The sequence below is a fragment of the Pongo abelii genome, chromosome 4 (genome assembly GCF_028885655.2).
Source record: "Pongo abelii isolate AG06213 chromosome 4, NHGRI_mPonAbe1-v2.0_pri, whole genome shotgun sequence".
Lineage (NCBI taxonomy): Eukaryota > Metazoa > Chordata > Mammalia > Primates > Hominidae > Pongo > Pongo abelii.
In genome coordinates, this window is record NC_071989.2 from 177,384,426 (window position 1) to 177,404,609 (window position 20,184).

At 39.7% G+C, this 20,184-nt stretch overlaps 1 protein-coding gene across 1 annotated transcript in view; it reads left to right on the forward strand.

Annotated features, from left to right (window-relative positions):
• Window positions 1-16,693, forward strand: part of RARS1 (arginyl-tRNA synthetase 1) — a 32,956-nt gene extending 16,263 nt beyond the window's left edge. The window contains 6 exon segments of the mRNA NM_001133635.1: window positions 3,329-3,507; window positions 4,034-4,143; window positions 7,919-8,024; window positions 14,154-14,326; window positions 15,214-15,461; window positions 16,475-16,693. Coding sequence (NP_001127107.1) covers window positions 3,329-3,507; window positions 4,034-4,143; window positions 7,919-8,024; window positions 14,154-14,326; window positions 15,214-15,461; window positions 16,475-16,584 — 926 coding nt within the window. The 3' untranslated portion in view covers window positions 16,585-16,693.
• Window positions 16,694-20,184: the final 3,491 nt, after the last annotated feature.

Sequence of the window (20,184 nt, forward strand, 5' to 3'; positions counted from 1 at the left end):
GTTCAAGCAATTCTCCTGCCTCAGCCTCCTCCGTAGCTGGAATTACACGCGTGCATCACCACACCCAGCTAATTTTTGTATTTTTAATGGAGACAGGGTTCCACCATGTTGGCTGGGCTGGTCTTGGACTCCTGACCTCAAGTGATCCACCCACCTCAGCCTCCCAAAGTGTTGGATTCATGATTTTTTAAATAGTTTTTTCAAAGTCTGCATATAACGTTTGTTTGATATGTATCTTAAGTTCTATAAATCTGAGATTTCTCCCTCTTTTTAAATTTCTTTTATTGTTGAAGAAACTGGGCCATTTGTCCTAAATAATTTCCCATATGGAACTATTTAGCATAATTCCTTGTCTGTGTCTAAAGAGGCTTCATTAGATTCTGATTTATGTTTTATTCCTTTTTTTGTTGTTTTCTTTTAGTTGCAAGAATGCAGGCAATGCGGCAGTGTCTGGTTGTCTCTCTTTTTGTCATATTAAGATTGATTAGTGAATTCAGGTATCGTCAGCTGGATCTGTCCATAAATTTCCCCATCAGACTTTTCTCTATTGGCTTTCTCAGCTATTTATGACCATGACTTTGATCCATCACTTCATTGGAGGTTGGAAAATGGTAGTGTTCTGTCATTCTTTCTCCATTTGTTACTTGGGATTCTCTTATGCTGAACGTTGTTACTAATTATTTTGGTTATCCTCAGGTACAATTCATATAAAACAGGTAGGGTAGTAGAAGTGCTTGTTTTTTAATCAATTGCAGAATAATAGGTTTGTTCCTTAGCATCTCAAAGTGAGTTGTTTGATTTTAACATTATTGTGGTGCACTTTTAATGTGTTTTATATTTTTCAGTCAGTTGTCTTTATAATTTTTGTAATGCTCAAATTGTTCCATTTTGGCTAAGTAACTTCATATTTTTTGTTGTGGTTTTGTTTTTTTCAACCCCTTTGGTAGTTAGTTAATTGGTTTCTGGTATATAATATTGCAGGCCCATTTTGTACATTTCCTGCCTCAGACCTGAAATCAACCATATCTCTATGGAAGCCTGTTTCCTTGAATGGGAGTAGTATTTTAATCTAGGGCCTAGGGACCATACTTTTTACGATGATAAAATTTTGGCTGTGTGCAGTGGCTCATGCCTGTAATCACAGCACTTGGAGAGGCTGAGGCAGGAGGACCACTTGAGGCCAGGAGTTTGAGATCAGTCTGGGCAACATAGCGGGACCCTTTCTCTGCCAAAAAATTAACAAAATTAACAAAAGAAGTAGTTGGGCATGATGATGCATGCCTGTAGTTCTAGCTATGCTTGAGCCCAGGCATTTGAGGTTACAGTGAGCTATGCTCACACCACTGCACTACAGCCTGGGCAACAGAATGAGGCCCTGTCTCTGAAAAAAAAAAAAAAAAAAAAAAAAAAAAAAGAACGAGAGAGAGGTCGAGCACGGCAGCTCGTGACAGTAATTTCAGCACTTTGGGAGGCTGAGGTGGGAGGATCACTTGAGCCCAGGAGTTTGAGGCCCGCCTGGGCAACAATGTGTGAGACCCTGTCTCTACAAATTAAAAAATTAGCCAGGCGTGGCTGGGCGTGGTGGCTCACACCTGTAATCCCAGCACTTTGGGAGGCCAAGGTGAGCGAATCATGAGGACAGGAGATTGAGACCATCCTGACCAACATGGTGAAACCCCGTCTCTACTAAAATACAAAAAATTAGCTGGCACACACCTGTAGTCCCAGCTACTCGGGAGGCTGAGGCAGAGGAATTGCTTGAACTCGGGAGGTGGAGATTGCAGTGAGCCGAGATCATGCCATTGCACTCCAGCCTGGGTGACAGAGTGAGACTCTGTCTCAAAAAAAAAAAAAAAAAAAAAAAATGCTGGGCCCGGTGGCTCACGCCTGTAATCCCAGCACTTTGGGAGGCCGAGGCAGGTGGATCACGAGGTCAGGAGTTGAGACCATCTTGGCTAACACGGTGAAACCCCATCTCTACTAAAAATACAAAAAATTAGCTGGGCGTGTTGGCAGGTGCCTGTAGTCCCAGCTACTCGGGTGGCTGAGGCAGGAGAATGGCGTGAACCCGGGAGGCAGAGCTTGCAGTGAGCCGAGATCGCGCCACTGCACTCCAGCCTGGGTGACAGAGGGAGACTCCGTCTCAAAAAAAAAAAAATTAGCCAGGCATGATCGTGCATGCCTGTGGTCACAGCTTCACGAGAGGCCGAGGCAGGAGGATTGCGTGAGCCCAGGAGGTCTAGGCCACAGTGAACATGTTCACACCACTGCATGACAGAGCAAGACCTGGATGACAGAGCAAGACCCTGTCTCAAAAAAATAAATAAATGCAATTTTTTAAATGTTTATTTTATGAGAAAATAGGCACAGAGAAGTTAGTAGCTTCCCAGGGTCACATAGCTAATAAGCGATATGTCTGAGATTCAAACCTAGCCAGTCTGGCTTCAAAGCTTATGTTTTTAACTACTATTTTATACTGCCTTTACATTACCAAGCCTCAATTTTCTAAACTGTAAGCATAGAGTTATTTACTACATAGGGTTATTTTGAAAGTTAAATTTAAGGACTTAGCATAGTACTTGGCACATAGTAGCACTCTTATATAGCTGCTACTGTTATCATGTTCTTCCTGTACCTTCTTGCATCCAAGAATTCTGTCTTTTTCATCATGAGTGTATGAACATGGATTTAATTTTTCTTCCTACTTCTCATTCCAAATGCCAAATCCTGCCCTGTTTGTTTCCGGGACCTTGAAACAGTGTCAACTACTCTTCAGCACATTGTTAGAGATCAGTATAAGAATTGCAGCTTTCTCCAAGAGGAAGGTTATGGCTCCAGCTTGAAGGCAAAGCACATTTTCATGTTCTGGGCCTACCGAGCTGATGGGTTCCAACTAAAGAGTTTGGGAGACCAGGCATGGTGGCTCACACCTGTAATCCCAGTACTTGGGGAGGCCCAGGCAGGAGAATCATTTGAGCCCAGGAGTTTGAGACCGGCCTGGGCAATGTAGCAAGACTGTGTGTCAAAAAAGAAAAAACAAAAAAAGCAGTTGGGAACCAAGTTTAGTGTAAGTCTGGAAAACTGCCAGAACATCTGACCTGTGCTCCGATAGCACCCTGAGTATCCAGGCAACCTTGATGGTTAACATTTTCCAAGGTTTCTAATAGATCATGGTGAGGAAAAAATTATGTGCTTTCTTTAGCTCTCTAATAAATACATTTCAAAATATTCTTAGAATAACTAAATATTTACATAGTAGAATGAGTAAGCATTCATTTTCCTTCAGGGTTCTTTTAACTTTATTAATGAAGTGTTTTTTACCCCCTAGGATTTGTGCAGGTGGATGATGGCAGAAAGATTGTATTTGTCCCAGGGTGTTCCATACCATTAACCATATTAAAATCAGATGGAGGTTATACCTATGATACATCTGACCTGGCTGCTATTAAACAAAGACTATTTGAGGAAAAAGCAGATATGATTATCTATGTGGTGGACAATGGACAAGTGAGTTTGTAGATTTGTATGTATTTTACATTGACTGATTGGAGGTAAGACAGTATGGTGAGGTTGGTGACATCTGACACTGGGTGACTGTAAATTTTCCCCAAAGACTAAGATTCAGGACATCAGTATAGCATAGAAGAAAGAAGAGGGTTTGGACCCAGCCAAACTGGACACTTCCTAGTTTTCCAGCTTGCCTCCACAAACTGGAACCTCTGAACTTCAGCAGTTGTTCCTATCAATAGGGTTATTGTGAGAACTAAAATGTAATTGAAGTTTTTGCATGTGACCCTGCCCTTAATTCAGTTGCTTTAAAAACGTTTGAACATAGTAGAAAATATAACAGTGTTGCTCTTAGTGTTTCTCTTATATAGGGAATAAAAGAAGAGGTTTTATAATAGTACTTGTCTCACAAGATTTACGAGCGATTTGAATTTTACAGATCTATTCCTAAGCAAAAGAGCCTTAAGTCTTTTTTTTTTTTTTTCTTTAAAGAAGACTAGCAAGTAACTTTCTGTTTTTGTTGTAGTCTGTGCACTTCCAGACAATATTTGCTGCTGCTCAAATGATTGGTTGGTATGACCCTAAAGTAACTCGAGTCTTCCATGCTGGATTTGGTGTGGTGCTAGGGGAAGACAAGTAAGTCTGGAAAATATGAAGATGGTAATGATATACTTGATCCCCACATTTACTTGGAAGAGGCTACTTTTCATTTGATACCATATTAGAATTAAGAAAGTCCACAGTTTTCTGTAGTCCACATAAGCTATAATGGTGTAAACCCAGCTGAGTGATTTTCTATCTATATCATCACTGCCAGAGAATGTAGCCTTTTAGGTAGATAGTATGTACAAAGTTTAGTGAAAACCAGACTGTAGACCTAATAGATTATATATAAGGGGTTTTACTCTCCCACAAATCTAAATTATGAAATCTATTACAGTACCTGCTCAGATTTCAGACACTATTCAACAATATAGCTTATGCGTTTTATAAATGTTTTTGTTTTTTCCTTGAAAGTTGAACATAGGCAAAAGGTATAAGTTACTGAAATTCCAATTAAGTTTTAAGATTCACTGGTTTTGTTATGTTCTCTCCAAAAACATTGTTTATTGAGAACTATGTATTAATACTTTCAGCTTTTCTATTTTCTAATTTATATTCTCAATATTTATAAAATAAAAAGGTAAATACAACCGTGTTTCCATACAGTATTCCTCAATTCAAAGGCACAGCATTTTTCATGTTTTAACCTCCTGTATTCACTGGTGTCTTAGGATCACTTACCAAAAATCCGTGGCATCTTAGATTTGGTAACAAAGCCTAAATATTTCCATCCGACAAAGGTGGTAATGCTTCTAAAAAACCACAGGAAGTAGCTCAAGATGTTTGGCCAGCCAATGTACAAAAGCCCTAATTGAACATGTAAAAGGCATATTAGATGTGTTAAGGTATTATCTTAGATACAGATTATGTGGAGCTCAAAGACCTTGTTGGGAACAACATTTTCTAATTGTGTTTCTTCTCCGTGGATCTGCGCTTTTTTGAAATCAAAAGACAGTAGGGGCTAGGCACAGTGGCTCTCACGCCTGTAATTCCAGCACTTTAGGAAGCCAGTGCTGGAGGATTGTGTGAGCCTAGGAGTTTAAGACCAAACTGGCAACATGGTGAAACCCCATATCTGCCAAAAAAAAAAAAAAAAAGAAAACTTAGCCAGGCGTAGTGGCATGCACCTGTAATCCCAGCTGAGGATTACTTGAGCATCGACATGGAAGTTACAGTGAGACGAGATCACATCACTGGGTTCCAGCCTGGGTGACAGAGTGAGACTCTGTCTCAAAAACAAAAAGAATAACTAAGAAGACACTAAGTCCTTATTATAGTGTTTATGGACATAAAGTTTTTTAAAACAAACCAATAAGTTGATCATTACTTAATAGTATCTTAGTTTCTTAACGATTCGTTTCTTGGACATTTAGATGATATTCCTACACTTGCTTAAAATTACTCACTAGTGCTCATATTATGGCATTTAATTCATTTGTCATATAATGGCTAAAGGATTCTTGATAATTTTAAAAATTTTTCTGCACTCAGCATCATGTGAGTTACAGTATCCTATCCCCCCCGCCTTTTTTTTTTTTTTTTTTTTTTTTTTTTTTTTTAAATTTTGGGCCAGGCACAGTGGCTCACACCTGTAATCCCAGCACTTTGGGAGGCCGAGGCAGGTGGATCACGAGGTGAGGATTTGAGACCAGCCTGGCCAACATGGTGAAACCCCGTCTCTACTAAAAGTACAAAAATTAGCTGGGCATGGTGGCAGGCGCCTGTAGTCCCAGCTACATGGGAGGCTGAGGCAGGAGAATGGTGTAAACGCGGGAGGCGGAGCTTGCAGTGAGCTGAGATTGTGCTACTGCACTCCAGCCTGGGCGACAGAGCAAGACTCCATCTCAAAAAAAAAAAAAAAATTCTCACAGAGGGGGATGGGACTTAAAAAAAAAGGTTTTTTTTTTTAATGCTCACAGATTCTGCTATTTTTAAATGACATTTTCTGTTTTAATTTTTTGAATAATTTTTTTTTATTTCATCATCTTCCTGCTATTCCTTGTACATCTGTTTATTGAGGATGTACTGTGCATAGTGTTGGTTGGATGCTCCACAATGTGTATATGCAGGTACACAGAACATGACCTCCTCTCTGAAAGAGGCTATCATCTAGAGCAGAGCAGTTTCCTGTGGAGCTTGTGAAAATACACATGCAAGCCCCACTGTGGGAGTTACTGACTTATTAGGTCTAAAGCAGGTATTAGGCATCTATGTTTTTTTTTAAAGCTCTGTTGGTATTCAGATACGCATCCCTCATTGTAGAGCCACTAGTCTGAATAGACCAACAAAAACAAAACTTCAAGGCAGGCACAGGTAGGAAGTAACTGAAAGGAACAGTAACTGCAAAGTAGAAAGATTAAGGAAGGTTTCCTTTAGCATTTTGACTGGTCTTCATGGTGAGTTTCATTTTATCAGAGATTTGAAAGTTGGACACTTAAGAAGGAGTGTATGGGCTAAAGAAAGCTATGGAAATATATAATGTATTTGTGGGATAATAAAGGAGTTTTAATTCTGTATAAGCAGAATTTTACAGGGCAAGTAGATTCTTGCTTAGGCAAGCTCTGGAAATAAAACTTTAACAGAAAGTAGCATATTCATTTTGGTACTCTTTGTGTTAGAAAAGCATGCTTCATTGTTATGTTTGAGGGATTTTTTAAACACCCCCCCCCCCACCAAAAAAAGGAAAATGATGTTATATCCTTGGTGTTACGTAAACTTTTTTGTTTAATATGTAAAATTCGGTGTTCTCAAAAATGCTTTTTAACAGCGACTGCCCAGGACAATGCTTATTAGTGCTTTTGCCATATCCGTAGTGATTCTGATTGCAGTAGATCTGAACGGGGCCCTAGCATCCTGAGGTTTTTTTCTCTTTTTTCTTTCTTTCTTTTTTTTTTTTTTTTTTTTTTAAAGGAACTGGGCCAGGTGCAGTGTCTCCGGCCTGTAATTCCAACACTTTGGGAGGCTGAGGTGGGAGGATCACTTGAGACGAGGAGTTTGATAGGAGCCCGGGCAACATAGTGAGAGACACCATCTCTATAAAAATTAAAAAATTAACCGGGTGTGGTGGCTCGCACCTATAGAATTAGCTACTTGGGAGGGTAAGGTAGAAGGATTACTTAAGCCCAGGAGTTCAAGGTTACAGTGAGCTGTGGTTATACTACTTCACTCCAGCCTGGGTGACAGAGCAAGACCCTATCTCTAAAAATAAATAAATGAGTGAATGAAGCAAGCAAGCAACTGGCTGCTCAAGCGTCTTTCTTAAACTTTGCCAGGCGATTCTGGTATGAATCAAGGCTTGGTTACCACCGAACAAGAGGAATTAGTATACAGAGAAATTCAAGTGAGATTTTGTCAAAGAATTTGCTGACTTTCCCAGCAATTCTAGAAACATATATTTTGATTAGTAATTTTTCTAAAAAGGTGAAACATCTAAGCCAAACTTAGTATTCCAAGAAAGCAAACAAATTAACAAATATCTTCTTTCTCTGTTAGGAAACTTATTAAAGGTAAATATGTAGAGAGTGCTTTTGAGGGCTAGAGCATAGGATGCTTTGAGTTGAGGGCTAGAGATGAAAGACACTTGAAAGCACAGTGTTTCGTGTAGTACTCTCCTTGCTTGATGACTGGCATAAGGCATTGTTACCATTGACATCAACCCTCTCTTAATAGTTCTCAGGGGCAACATGTACCTTAGAGATTTAAAACATATGTTGCAGTTTGTGGTCAGGTCTCTCAAACCTTCATTTTCAAAGATTTCTAAGTTGAAAAGTCTGTTTCAAAATCTGATTGAGTGTTTTACATTTTTTAGGAAAAAGTTTAAAACACGTTCAGGTGAAACAGTGCGCCTCATGGACCTTCTGGGAGAAGGACTAAAACGATCCATGGACAAGTTGAAGGAAAAAGAAAGAGACAAGGTAATTCAAAGCCTTATTGGCATAATGTGTATCAAGCATTGTGATTTTTCATTTTTGTTTTTATTGAGAGAACTGAGGAGAAGTGTGAGGAGTCCGTCTCACCTAGGACAAGGCTTATATTGCTCTGACTTTATTGCACAGTAAGTTTATTTTGTGAATTGCTGAGCATTTATTTAGAAAATATAGTTCTTGGCAATTAAAAAAGACCTTGGCTTTTTCCTCCTTTGTTAATATAGCTTAGTATCCGTGCTGCTTAACAGCAGTTCCCAATGATGGGAGAATATTGCAAACTGAAGGGGTTTGATTCATCAGCTCACATCAGAGTCTACATGTGCCATGCTCCTTCTTGGGAGCATTTGTAGAGTGGTCATAGCAGTCACTTCTTGCCACCCAAGGCCGTTGATGAACCTTCAGAGCAGGCAACATGATGGCCTTTCATAGGACTCTTAGAAAAGACTATGGTTCAGTTTGTGTGGAATTTGGAGGAATTGAAAAGTCAACAAGAAAAAAATTTTCTTTCTTTTCTTTTTTTTTTTTTTTTTTAAGTTTAGAGCAGTAGAGGAGAGGTCATGCATACCTGAGACTGGGTAATTTATAAAAGAGGTTTAATTGGCTCATGGTTCTTCTGGCTGTAGGAACATGGCACCAACATCAGTTGGCTTCTGGGAAGGCCTCAGGGAACTTTTATTCATGGGGGAAGATGAAGGGGGAGCAGGCACTTCACATGGCTAAAGCAGGAGCAAGAGAGAGAGAGAGTAGGGGGAGAAGGTGCCACACACTTAAATGACCAGCTCTCACAAGAACTCACTATCACCAAGACAGCACCAAGCCATAAGGAATCTGCCCCCATGATCCAGCTAAATCACTGGTCTAGGCACATCTTGCACAGTCAGATGAAAAGTGGTAAGTTTAGTCATCTAGCTGTTTGTTAGTCTGCCTGATGACAAAAATTGCTTTAACTCTTTTTAACCACCCCAGCTAGTAATTTTTTAAGTTAATTTTAAATGTGTATAGTAAAATGCACAGCTTAATGAATTTTTACATATATATGCCTTAGAACACCAATCAAGATATATTTCCATCACCCCAGAGATTTTCCTATCACCATAAATCACTTTTGCTTATTCTGGAATTTCATATAAACAAAATCACATAGTATGTGCCCTTTTCCATGTGCATCAGTAGTTCATATGTTTTTGGTTTTGTTTTGTTTTTGAGACAGAGTCTCACTCTGTCGCTCAGGCTGGAGTGCAGTGGCAAGATCATGGCTTACCGCATCTCGACCTCCTGGGCTCAAGTGATCCTTCTACCTCAGCCTCCCGGGTAGCTGGGACTATAGGCACCCACTGCCATACCTGGCTAATTTTTGTATTTTTTATAGAGATGGGGTTTTGCCGTGTTGCCGAGGCTGGAACTCCTGGGCTCAAGCGATCCACTTACCTTGCCCTCCCAAAGTGCTAGGATTACAGGCATAAGCCATCACACCCAGCTGTAGTTTATTTGTTTTTATTGCTGCATGATATTCTGATATATGAAGGTGCCACATTTTGTTTATCCATTCTCCTATTGATGGACATTAGGATTATTTCCAGTTGTTGGCTGTTCTGAATACAAAGCTATTTTGAACATTGTTGTTCAAGCCCTTTTAGAGGTACATGTGCTTTTTCTTTTGGATATATATCTAGGAATGGCATTGCTGGGTTGTAGGGTTGGCTTATGCTTAACTTTATTAAAAGTTGCCAAGGAGAAAGTGGTGACCGTTGTATACTCCCACTACTAACATATGAGAGTTTCATTGCAACATACATTTACCAACATTGGTGTATTAGTCAGGGTTCTCTAGAGGGGCAGAACTAATAGGATAGATACATATAAAGGGATGTTTATTAAGTGTTAACTTACACGATAACAAGGTCCCACAATAGGCTGTCTGCAAGCTGAAGAGCAAGGAGAGCCAGTCTGAGTCCCAAAACTGAAGAACTTGGAGTCAGATGTTCCAGGGCAAGAAGCATCCAGCACAGGAGAAAGATGTAGGCCGAGAGGCTAGGCCAGTCTCTTCACATTTTTCTCCCTGCTTTATATTCACTGGCAGCTGATTAGATGCTGCCCACCCCATTAAGGGTGGGTCTGCCTTTCCCAGACCACTGACTGAAATGTTAGTCTCCTTTGGCAGCACCCTCACAGACACACCCAGGATCAATACTTCCTATCCTTCAGTCCAGTCAAGTTGACATATTAACCTTGACAATTGGTTTAGTCAGTGTTTTTTATTTTAGCTTTTCTGGTGAGTGCATAGTGACTTATTGTGGTTAAAATTTTCATTCCTCTGATGAATAATGATATTGACGATATTGACTACCTTTATTTTTCTTTCTTTTCTTTCTTTCTTTTTCTTTTTTTTTGAGATGGAGTCTTGCTCTGTCGCCCAGGCTGGAGTGCAGTGGCACCATCTCGGCTCACTGCAAGCTCCACCTCCTGTGTTCACGCCATTCTCCTGCCTCAGCCTCCCAAGTAGCTGGGACTACAGGTGCCCGCCATCACGTCTGGCTAATTTTTTGTATTTTTTTTTTTTAGTAGAGACAGGGTTTCACCGTGTTAGCCAGGATGGTCTCGATCTCCTGACCTCATGATCTGCCCTGCCTCGGCCTCTGAAAGTGCTGGGATTACAGGCATGAGCCACTGCACCTGGCCTCTTTCTTTCTTTCTTAAGACAGAATCTCACTCTGTCACCCAGGCTGGAGTACAGTGGCACAATCTTGGCTCACTGCAACCTCTGTCTCCCGGGTTCAAGCAATTCTCCTGCCTCAGCCTCCCAAGTAGCTGGGACTACAGGCACATGCCAACACACCAAGCTAATTTTTGTATTGTTTTTAGAGATGAGGTTTCACCGTGTTGGCCAGGCAGGTCTCAAATCTCTGGACTCAGCAATCTGCCTGCCTCAGGCTCTCAAAGTGCTGGGATTACAGGCATGAGCCACTGTGCTTGGCCTGACTGCCTTTTCTTAGGCTTATTGGTCATCTAGATAATCTTCTCTTGTGAAGAGTCTGTTAACTCTTTTGCCCATTTATCATTATTATTATTATTATTTTGCATTAGACAATCAGTACTTAGATTTATCTATATATTTTCGCCCTTTCCTGCAGTTTTTTGATTCCACCTGAGATTATTTTTCCACAATCTGAAGGTCTTTATTTTTTTTAGCACAGGTCTGCTGGGGTGACAGATTCTTTCAGAATTTTTGTTTGTCCAAAAATGTCTTTATGATGCCTTCAGTTCTGAACAATGTTTTTATTGGGTATAGAATTCTAGTTTGGCGGCTGTTTTCTTTCAGCATTTTTAGAGATGACATTCCACAGAACTGGAGAGGACCAGTGGGGCTGGGGGAGGAAATAAATAAAAATTATACTCCATTGTCTTCCAGCTACCATAGTTTCCTTTGAAAATCAGTTGTAAGTTTCATTGTTTCTCCTTTGAAAGTATGTATCTTTTTCTCAGATTTTTTTTAGTATTTTTCTTAGGCTTTATTTTTAGTACCTTGACTAAGAAATGCCTAAGTGTGGTTTGGGGAGTCATTTTTGTTTTTACCCTCTGGGGGCTGCCGAACTTCCTAAATCTGTGGGTTGAGTTCTTTCATCAGGTTAGGAGAATTCTTGGCCATATCTCTTCAAATGCTACTACTTTTCCTCATTCTTTTATTTTTGGTACTCCAAGTATATATGTTAGAACTTTGTATCTCACGTGTTTCTTATGCAGTAATTCATTTTTTTCTCTTTGCTTTATTTTGAATATTTTCTACTTCAGATATTATATTTTGGTATTCTATGTTTAAGGTATTTCTTGTAATTTTTCATCTTTTCTTCTAGTTTTCTTACTGTTTTCCTTTTAATTTTTTGAACATCTTAATCATAGTTTTCTTTAAACATTTTAAAACAGTTTTAGACATAAAAAAGTTGCAAGATAGTACAAAGAATTTTGTATCTTTCATTTAGTATCCCCAGATACTAATATCTTTCATAGCTATATAGTATGATTATCAAAATCAGGAAATTAACGTTGATACAATACCATTAACTAATCTGCAGTCCTTATTCTGGTTGCACAGTTGGTCTCACTAATGACCTTTTTCTAGCCTAAGATCCAGCCCAGGATAACATGCTACATTTAGTTATCATGTCTCCTTATCTTTAATCTGGGCAGTTAGTTCCTTGGTCTGTCTTTGACTTTCATGACCTTAACACTTCTGAAGTCTGCTGGTCAGTTAGTTTTTTTGGAATATCACTTAGTTGGATTTGTCTGATATTGGCTCCTGTTCTGTTAATTCTGTTTCTAGGTTATACTGTCTTATAAGTCTTGTAAGTCGTACTCTGTTTCCAGGTTATACAGTCTTACAAGAATAGATGTAGAGTTCTTATCAGTTAATATCAGGAGGCACATGATATTGATAAGCTTCATAATTAATAATAATAATTTTGATCTCTTTGGTAAGGTGATAGTATCAGTTTTCTCCCCTGTAAAGTTAGTATTTTCCCCCTTTGTCATTAATAAGTATTTTTTAAGTAGCTTTATCTTAAACAATTTCAGACTTTAAAGTTGTTATTATCTTTTTTCTTTTGTTTCTGTTGTCTTGATTCTCTCCTAGCCCTTTCTTTGTAGTCCCCCTCCTTAGTATTTAGTTATTTCATCTTGCTCTTTTATCTTGTTCCCCCCCTAGAGATAGGGGTCTGTGTTGTCCAGGCTGGTTTGAAACTCCTGGCCTCAAGTGATCCTTCCACCTAAGACTCCCAAGTAGCTGCATTACAGGCATGAGCCAATTACAGGCATGAGCATTACAGGCATGGCTCATCTTGCTTTTTTAGAAAGATTTATTTGTTATTGAGTGCTGGGCATTATGAAGAGAACATTATAAAGATTCTGGCTGAGGTTAGTTCCCTCCAGAGACCGTTATGTTTTCTTCTAGCTGACAGATAGCATACCAGCTGATTGTCTTGACCCTGTTTGTATTGGCCTTATATGCTTCTTTAGGGCTGAACTATTTAAATTTTACCTTTATGACTAGGGTGAGGTCCCTACTCCTGAAATATGGCCCGTGTGCTAATGCCCTTCCATTTTGCCGCTGCAGAACTGCCTAGTGCCACACAGCTGCTGAAATCACGGCTCAGCTCTTTAATTACCATTTGCTCTTTCCTGATAGATTTTTTGGAGTCTTGCCTTGTGCATGCCAGCCATATGACATTTGAAAGAAATTTGTTCACAGAGTCTTCGACTCCTCTGTGGCTCCTTCTTTTTGGGGATTGTGTCCTTGCTTCTTTGGCAGCCCCATACTCTAAACTCTTGTCTTCTCACCTCAATAAGACCACTTCTTTCTGCTTGGGTTCTGTCCCCTTTGTCCACTATGTAGTGATTTGAAAAATGCCCTTAGGGAAAAAGCCAAGTGATTATGGACTCATTCCCAATGTTTTCATTCTTCTAAGAACTATAGTCCCTTCAACTTTGCTTGTGTTGATGCTCTCTAGTGACTTCAAACAGTTGTTTCATATGTTTAACCCAGCTTTTAAATAGTTGCTTTTGGTAGAATGGTTAGTCTGCTGCAAGGTATTCTGTCATGGCCAGAAGCAAAAATCCTTAATTACTTACTTGTGCCCTAATAATGCTTCAGAATACTTGAGCAAATATTAGCAAAACAGTGAATGAGTTCTTTTATCTACTCTTAATACACCCTTGATTTCAATTAATTATTTAACCCTAACTTTTTGTTTGTATTTTTCGGTGTTACTCTGTTTCCTATAACCTCACAATGTTCATAGTATGAAGTGGATATAAACTAATAATTGATGCTTCTGGTTTTATGTCTACTGAATACACTGGAAAAAGGTATTCATGCTGACATTTTACATTTTACAAATTCAGTTTCTCATAGAAACATTCTTCATTGTGCGTAACGCGTTTTATATTTTCATTATTTTGTTTGTACATTGGCCCATGTCCTTCTGCCTCAGTGTCAGTGTTTATTAAAGTTTATTGGTAAAAGAATACCATTAGATGTTCCCTACCCCAGTCTTATGCCTATGAGACACCAGGGCAGAAGCAGCAGTCAGTAAGCTATGAAATACTGTTTTGTTTTTCCCAAAGGTCTTAACTGCAGAGGAATTGAATGCTGCTCAGACATCCATTGCATATGGCTGTGTCAAATATGCTGACCTTTCCCATAACCGGTTGAATGACTACATCTTCTCCTTTGACAAAATGCTAGATGACAAAGGCAATACAGCTGCTTACTTGTTGTATGCCTTCACTAGAATCAGGTAATTGTGAGTAGGCATTGTTTTATTGTGAATCAAATGAAAACATATTTAGTTACTCAAAAATATTTGTTTTTTCTTTTTTGAAATGAGACAGGGTCTTGGGCTCAAATGATCCTCCCATCTCAGCCTCCTGAGTAGCTGGGATTACTGACATACCACCATTACACCTGACTTCTAAAGTGTTTTTTGTTTGTTTGTTTGTGTTTGAGATGGAGTCTCACTCTGTTGCCCATGCTGGAGTGCAACGGCGCAATCTCGGCTCTCTGCAACCTCCACCTCCTGGGTTCAAGTGATTCTCCTGCCTCAGCCTCCCCAGTAGGAGGGATTACAGGTGCTCACCACCATGCCCAGCTAAATTTTGTATTTTTAGTAGAGACGGGGTTTCACCGTGTTGGCCAGGCAGGTCTAGAACTCCGGACCTCAAGTGATTCACCCGCCTCGGCCTCCCAAAGTGCTGGGATTACAGGCATGAGCCATCACGCTTAGCCTAAAGTGTTTTTTCAGATTTATTTTTCTGCCTACAAACATCTTTGGAAATACGTCCTCTTTTAGTATGGCAAGTTATCCCAGAATCCCTAAACCTGGCCTTAACTGCCCTTGCCGATACTCTTCTAGATGCTCTATGTTTAAATACCTAGAAAGTGTCAGCTGATCCCCTAAAAGAATTATATTTCCATTTTTAGTATTATGAAATGCTTTAGATTAGGTTGTTAGTTTTGCCTAATAGTATGTCGTATAATAAAATACTTCATTTTATAGGAACTTCTTTTTAATCGGTGATAATTTCTGATTTACGTGAATCACTTCTTAGTACATATTTTCGAGTGGAGAATGAGTGTGCCTAAAAAAAGGGAACAGTGGTCATTGCCTGATGATTTTTTTTTAAGGTCTATTGCACGTCTGGCCAATATTGATGAGGAAATGCTCCAAAAAGCTGCTCGAGAAACCAAGATTCTTTTGGATCATGAGAAGGAATGGAAACTAGGCCGGTGCATTTTACGGTTCCCTGAGATTCTGCAAAAGATTTTAGATGACTTATTTCTCCACACTCTCTGTGATTATATATATGAGCTGGCAACTACTTTCACAGAGTTCTATGATAGCTGCTACTGTGTGGAGAAAGATAGACAGACTGGTGAGTGTCTTTTTTTTTTTTTTTTTTTTGTGAGAGACACGGATCTTGCTCTGTCCCTTGGGCTGGAGTACGGTGGTGAAATCATAGGTCACTGAAGGCTCAAACTTCTGGCCTCAAGTGATTCTCCCACTTGAGCCTCCCGAATGGCTGGACTTATACACGTGTGCGCTACTGCACCCAGCTCCAAGTGTCTCATTTAGTAGCCATATTAGGGATGGGGTGCCATTAAAGCATTTGAATTGTGTGGGAGTGGTTTTCAGATTTATTTTATTCATGGAAACTTCCACTTTTTCCCTAACAGTTGCACAGTGAACCATATCATATATAAAAGACAAAATGTGAAGTAGCACTTTAAACCAGAAATGGAACTCTGCCCAATTAGTCTACTTTTCTACAATTAGGCACATGAGATGGAACCTTAGGACTCCAAAGAAAACAATTGGAAGATGACTGAGTGTAGGACTCTTCCAACAAACACAATGTGTTTGTGGGTCCCAGAAGGAATCTTTGGGTGTTTTTGATAATGGAAACTTCTTGGAAAACAATTGTTATCTTTTCTTACCTTAGGCTTTTTGCCCTCTGTCATATTACATAGTTAATGAAGTAGCCAGAATTAATGTATTGTAAGACAAGTAGGCATTTGTTAAAGTCATGCCTGAGGACTGAAACTTTATTAGGGAAAAAAATCACCACTGTGATAATGAGGTTTATAGTTATTTCAGACCATGAGGACTAGGAAAATTTTTTAAAAGAAAGGTAAAATTTACTGTTCTCATCATTGCAGACCTTATATCTCTTAATAGTTAAAAACATATTTCTTAACAGAAATGCCTTTATTTTTTAAATTGTCTGTCTTCATAGTTTAAGGTAAAGAAGATTCTAGTTAAAACCCAAAAACATCTGTGGGTTGGGCTATGCACTTCTAACTAAAATTTGCAAGTAACATAGATTCTTTAATAATGATTTTCAAAAAGGAAAACAAGTTAATTAACAGCTTTTTTCTGTCTTTTCAGGAAAAATATTGAAGGTGAACATGTGGCGTATGCTGCTATGTGAAGCAGTAGCTGCTGTCATGGCCAAGGGGTTTGACATCCTGGGAATAAAACCTGTCCAAAGGATGTAATCCTTCATAGGTTTGAACACTGTGTGTTTTTACCAAAGTGGCCATTGGCACTGTTTGCTTTTTTACAATCATGTGGACACAAGCATAAGTAAAGAAAATTTGTCAACTAGGCAAAATGTGGTTCTTTAACAGCTAGAATTCTAAAAAGAAAAAACTCACTTCCACAAATATGCTTCTGTCTTGCTGAGCATTAAACCAGAATGACTTAGTGGAGGCCATGGAATAACAGGATTTGTGCAGCACAGTGAGAGTGTGTTGACTTGGCAGGACTGTGTTTCATTAATTTTAATTAGATAAGGAATCCCATTTGTTGACCCTGAAAAGGCTCCAAGAATTTACGCCTCTTCATTGTTCCATTCATGTCTCATTTCATTGTTCTGTGAGAGATACTTACCCTGTTTTACAAGTAACAGAACTTGAGACTGCACAGAGATAAGTAACTTGCCCTGGAATCCTCAGGAACAAAATTAAGATTCACACCCGTGCATGTTTAAAATCCCAAATGCAGGCTATTTCCATTTTAAGAAAAGATGACATTGGCAATATAACAGACTTGGGTTCGGGGGAAGGGGGCAAGGAAATGTAGACTGGCAATTTTCCTGAAGCTCAAGATTAACTCTTAACATCTCAATGGCCAGATGCCAATCCCAGTTGCAAAGGAAGGTAGAAACCTAGAGTGAATGTCCAAGCTAAGAAGAGGATTGCTGTGATTTCCTTAGACCAGTCATGATTCATCCCCCGGGCAGGGCATATTGTCTCATTTCATGAAATTGGAATCTTTGTAGCAGCACAGAATATGGAGATTGGCAGTGGCAGCGAGAGGTTTTGGGGTACAGCTCAGCACACTAATTATTGAGTCAGCAGTTAATGGAATCTGCCAACACAAAACTGAAATAAGATTCCATGTAAAGCCAACACAAGAGAAAAATGAATGCTTAATGAGCATGAATTGTATCATACCATGCTGTTTCTAAAAGTCTCCAAGCTTAGAGGAACCTTAGAGAGGATCTTAATGAGCTATAATAATAGCTTCCATTCACAAACTGGTATGTATAAGTCTAACATGTCCACATTAGATCACTGTTCCCTCCAACAAACATGGGGAGGCTAAGCAGTTTCCTCTCACTCTATTAACTGCAAAGACAGTTCACCTAGACTATTGAGCCCTTGGGTCCGAAGACTCAGGAGACTTTAGGAATTAAAAACAGGATTCAGCCGGGCATGGTGGCTCACGCCTGTAATCCCAGCACTTTGGGAGGCCGGGGTGAGCAGATCACATGAGGTTGGGAGTTTGAGACCAGCCTGACCAACATGGGGAAACCCTGTCTCTACTAAAAATACAAAAAATAGCCAGACGTAGTGGCGGGCGCCTGTAATCCCAGCCACTCGGGAGGCTGAGGCAGGAGAATTGCTTGAACCCAGGAGTCAGAGGTTGCAGTGAGCCAAGATCGCACCATTGTACTCCAGCCTGGGAGACAAAGCAAGACTCCGTCTCAGAAAAAAAGAAAGAAAGAAAAAAAAAAAAAAAACAGGATTCAGTGAGGTGGAGGAGAAAATAATGAAAGACTACAGGAGTATGTTAAATTAACCAAAGGTCATGATAAGTTCGTATACTGGAACATCATCTCAGATACCCCAGGCCATAACTGTATCTTAAAAACACTGTCTTACCATAGTTTATAGATATGTAAATACCATTTAATAATACAGATAATATCAGAAACCTTTCCTTAGGAATAGTATAGTTCTGATTCTCCTGTTTTTGTTTATAGAGACGAGATCTTCCTCTGTTTTCCAGGCTGGAGTGCAATGGTGCCATCGTAGTTCACTGTAACTTTATTTTTCTTTTGAGACAGAGTCTCGCTCTGTCACCCAGGCTGGCGTGCAGTGGTGCAATCTCGGCTCACTGCAACCTCCATCTCCCGGGTTCAAACGATTCTCATGCCTCAGCCTCTCAAGTAGCTGGGACTACAGGCATGTACCACAATACCCTGCTAATTTTTTGTATTTGTAGTAGAGACAGGGTTTCACCATGTTGGCCAGGCTGGTCTCAAACTCCTGACCTCCGGGTGATCTGCCCGGTTCAGCCTCCCAAAGTGCTGGGATTACAGGTGTGAGCCACTGTGCCTGGCCATTCACTGTAACCTTGAACTCCTGGGCTCAAGCGATCCTCCTGCCTCAGTCTGTAGTAGCTATGACTACGGTTGTGCTGATTGATTAGCCTGTTTTTAATGTGCTAGCCTTTGGGAAAACAAAGCCAGTTTGACTTCAGATAATCCTTAATCTCATGTAAGTCTATGGGCCTTTGTGACCCTCAAATTTGCCTTCATTTGACCTCTAAAAAAAGTCAAAATAATTTTTTTATTGGTTAATAGACAAAACACAATTTTTGCCAGGCACGGTGGCTCACGCCTGTAATCCCAGCACTTTGGGAGGCTGAGGCGGGCGGATCACGAGGTCAAGAGATCAAGACCATCCTGGCCAACGTGATGAAACCCCGTCTCTACTAAAAATACAAAAATTAGCTGGGCGTGGTGGCATACACCTGTAGTTCCAGCCACTCAGGTGGCTGAGGCAGGAGAATCGCTTGCTTGAACCCAGGAGATGGAGGTTGCAGTGAGCCGAGACAGCACCACTGCACTCCAGCCTGGGAGACAGAGCAAGACTGCATCTCAAAAAAAAAAAAAAAGGAAAAGAAAAAAAACACGATTTTCAGATGTTCACTCATTTATCCTAACAAATGGGATGATCTTTCTGTGACCTCAAGCTTATTTACTGCATTCCAGGAAATTACAATACTATATATATATCAATAGCTCTAAACACTATAGATTGCAAGATACTATTGTTGTGCACTACTAAAAAATTTTGACAAACTTTTAAACTGATAGAACTTGCGTAAGTTAGAATTTTCATACTGAAAAGAGTCTTTTAGACTGTTGTTTGTATCATGTATCACTTATGTGCAAACTTAGCAAAGGAAAATACAACTGAACTAAATTGGTTAAAATACTCCTAAAACTTCAGAGTCCCACTCTTTTGAGACACTTTTTGATGCAGTCATTAACATCTGTCTTTTCTAGACAATATCATCCTCTATGCTACCAAAATCATTGATGATGCAGCGTTTTGATGTTCCACTATAGTTCCCAGGATTATTATCTGAGTCACGATATTCATGTGAAGGTGGTGCTGACTGTCACAACCATCATCTGACTAATAATGACTGTGAGATGCGTTGCAATTTCAGAAATGTTAAAATGTACATCCCAAAATTGATTAAACACAATAGTGTGAGGAATGAGGAAGATTAAGTTGGTCAGAAAACATTTGACTTGGTATGGTCCAGTGTCTCCACATAAATATAAATTCTCCTCATTCCATTCTTTAATTTACAGGGACATGTTTGCTGAGCTAAGATCTGTTACCTAGGTCTCTACTCAGTGCTTTTCCAAACACAGGGCTGCCTGAAGCCTTCTGTCATCCAAAGATAATCTGGTTTGCTGGAATTCAGTTACTCTCCCCAATCCCACCCCCCACTGAGAATTCTAGTGCCAGTCCTACCTTCTACTGGCACTTCACAGGGCCAGTGGAATGGTA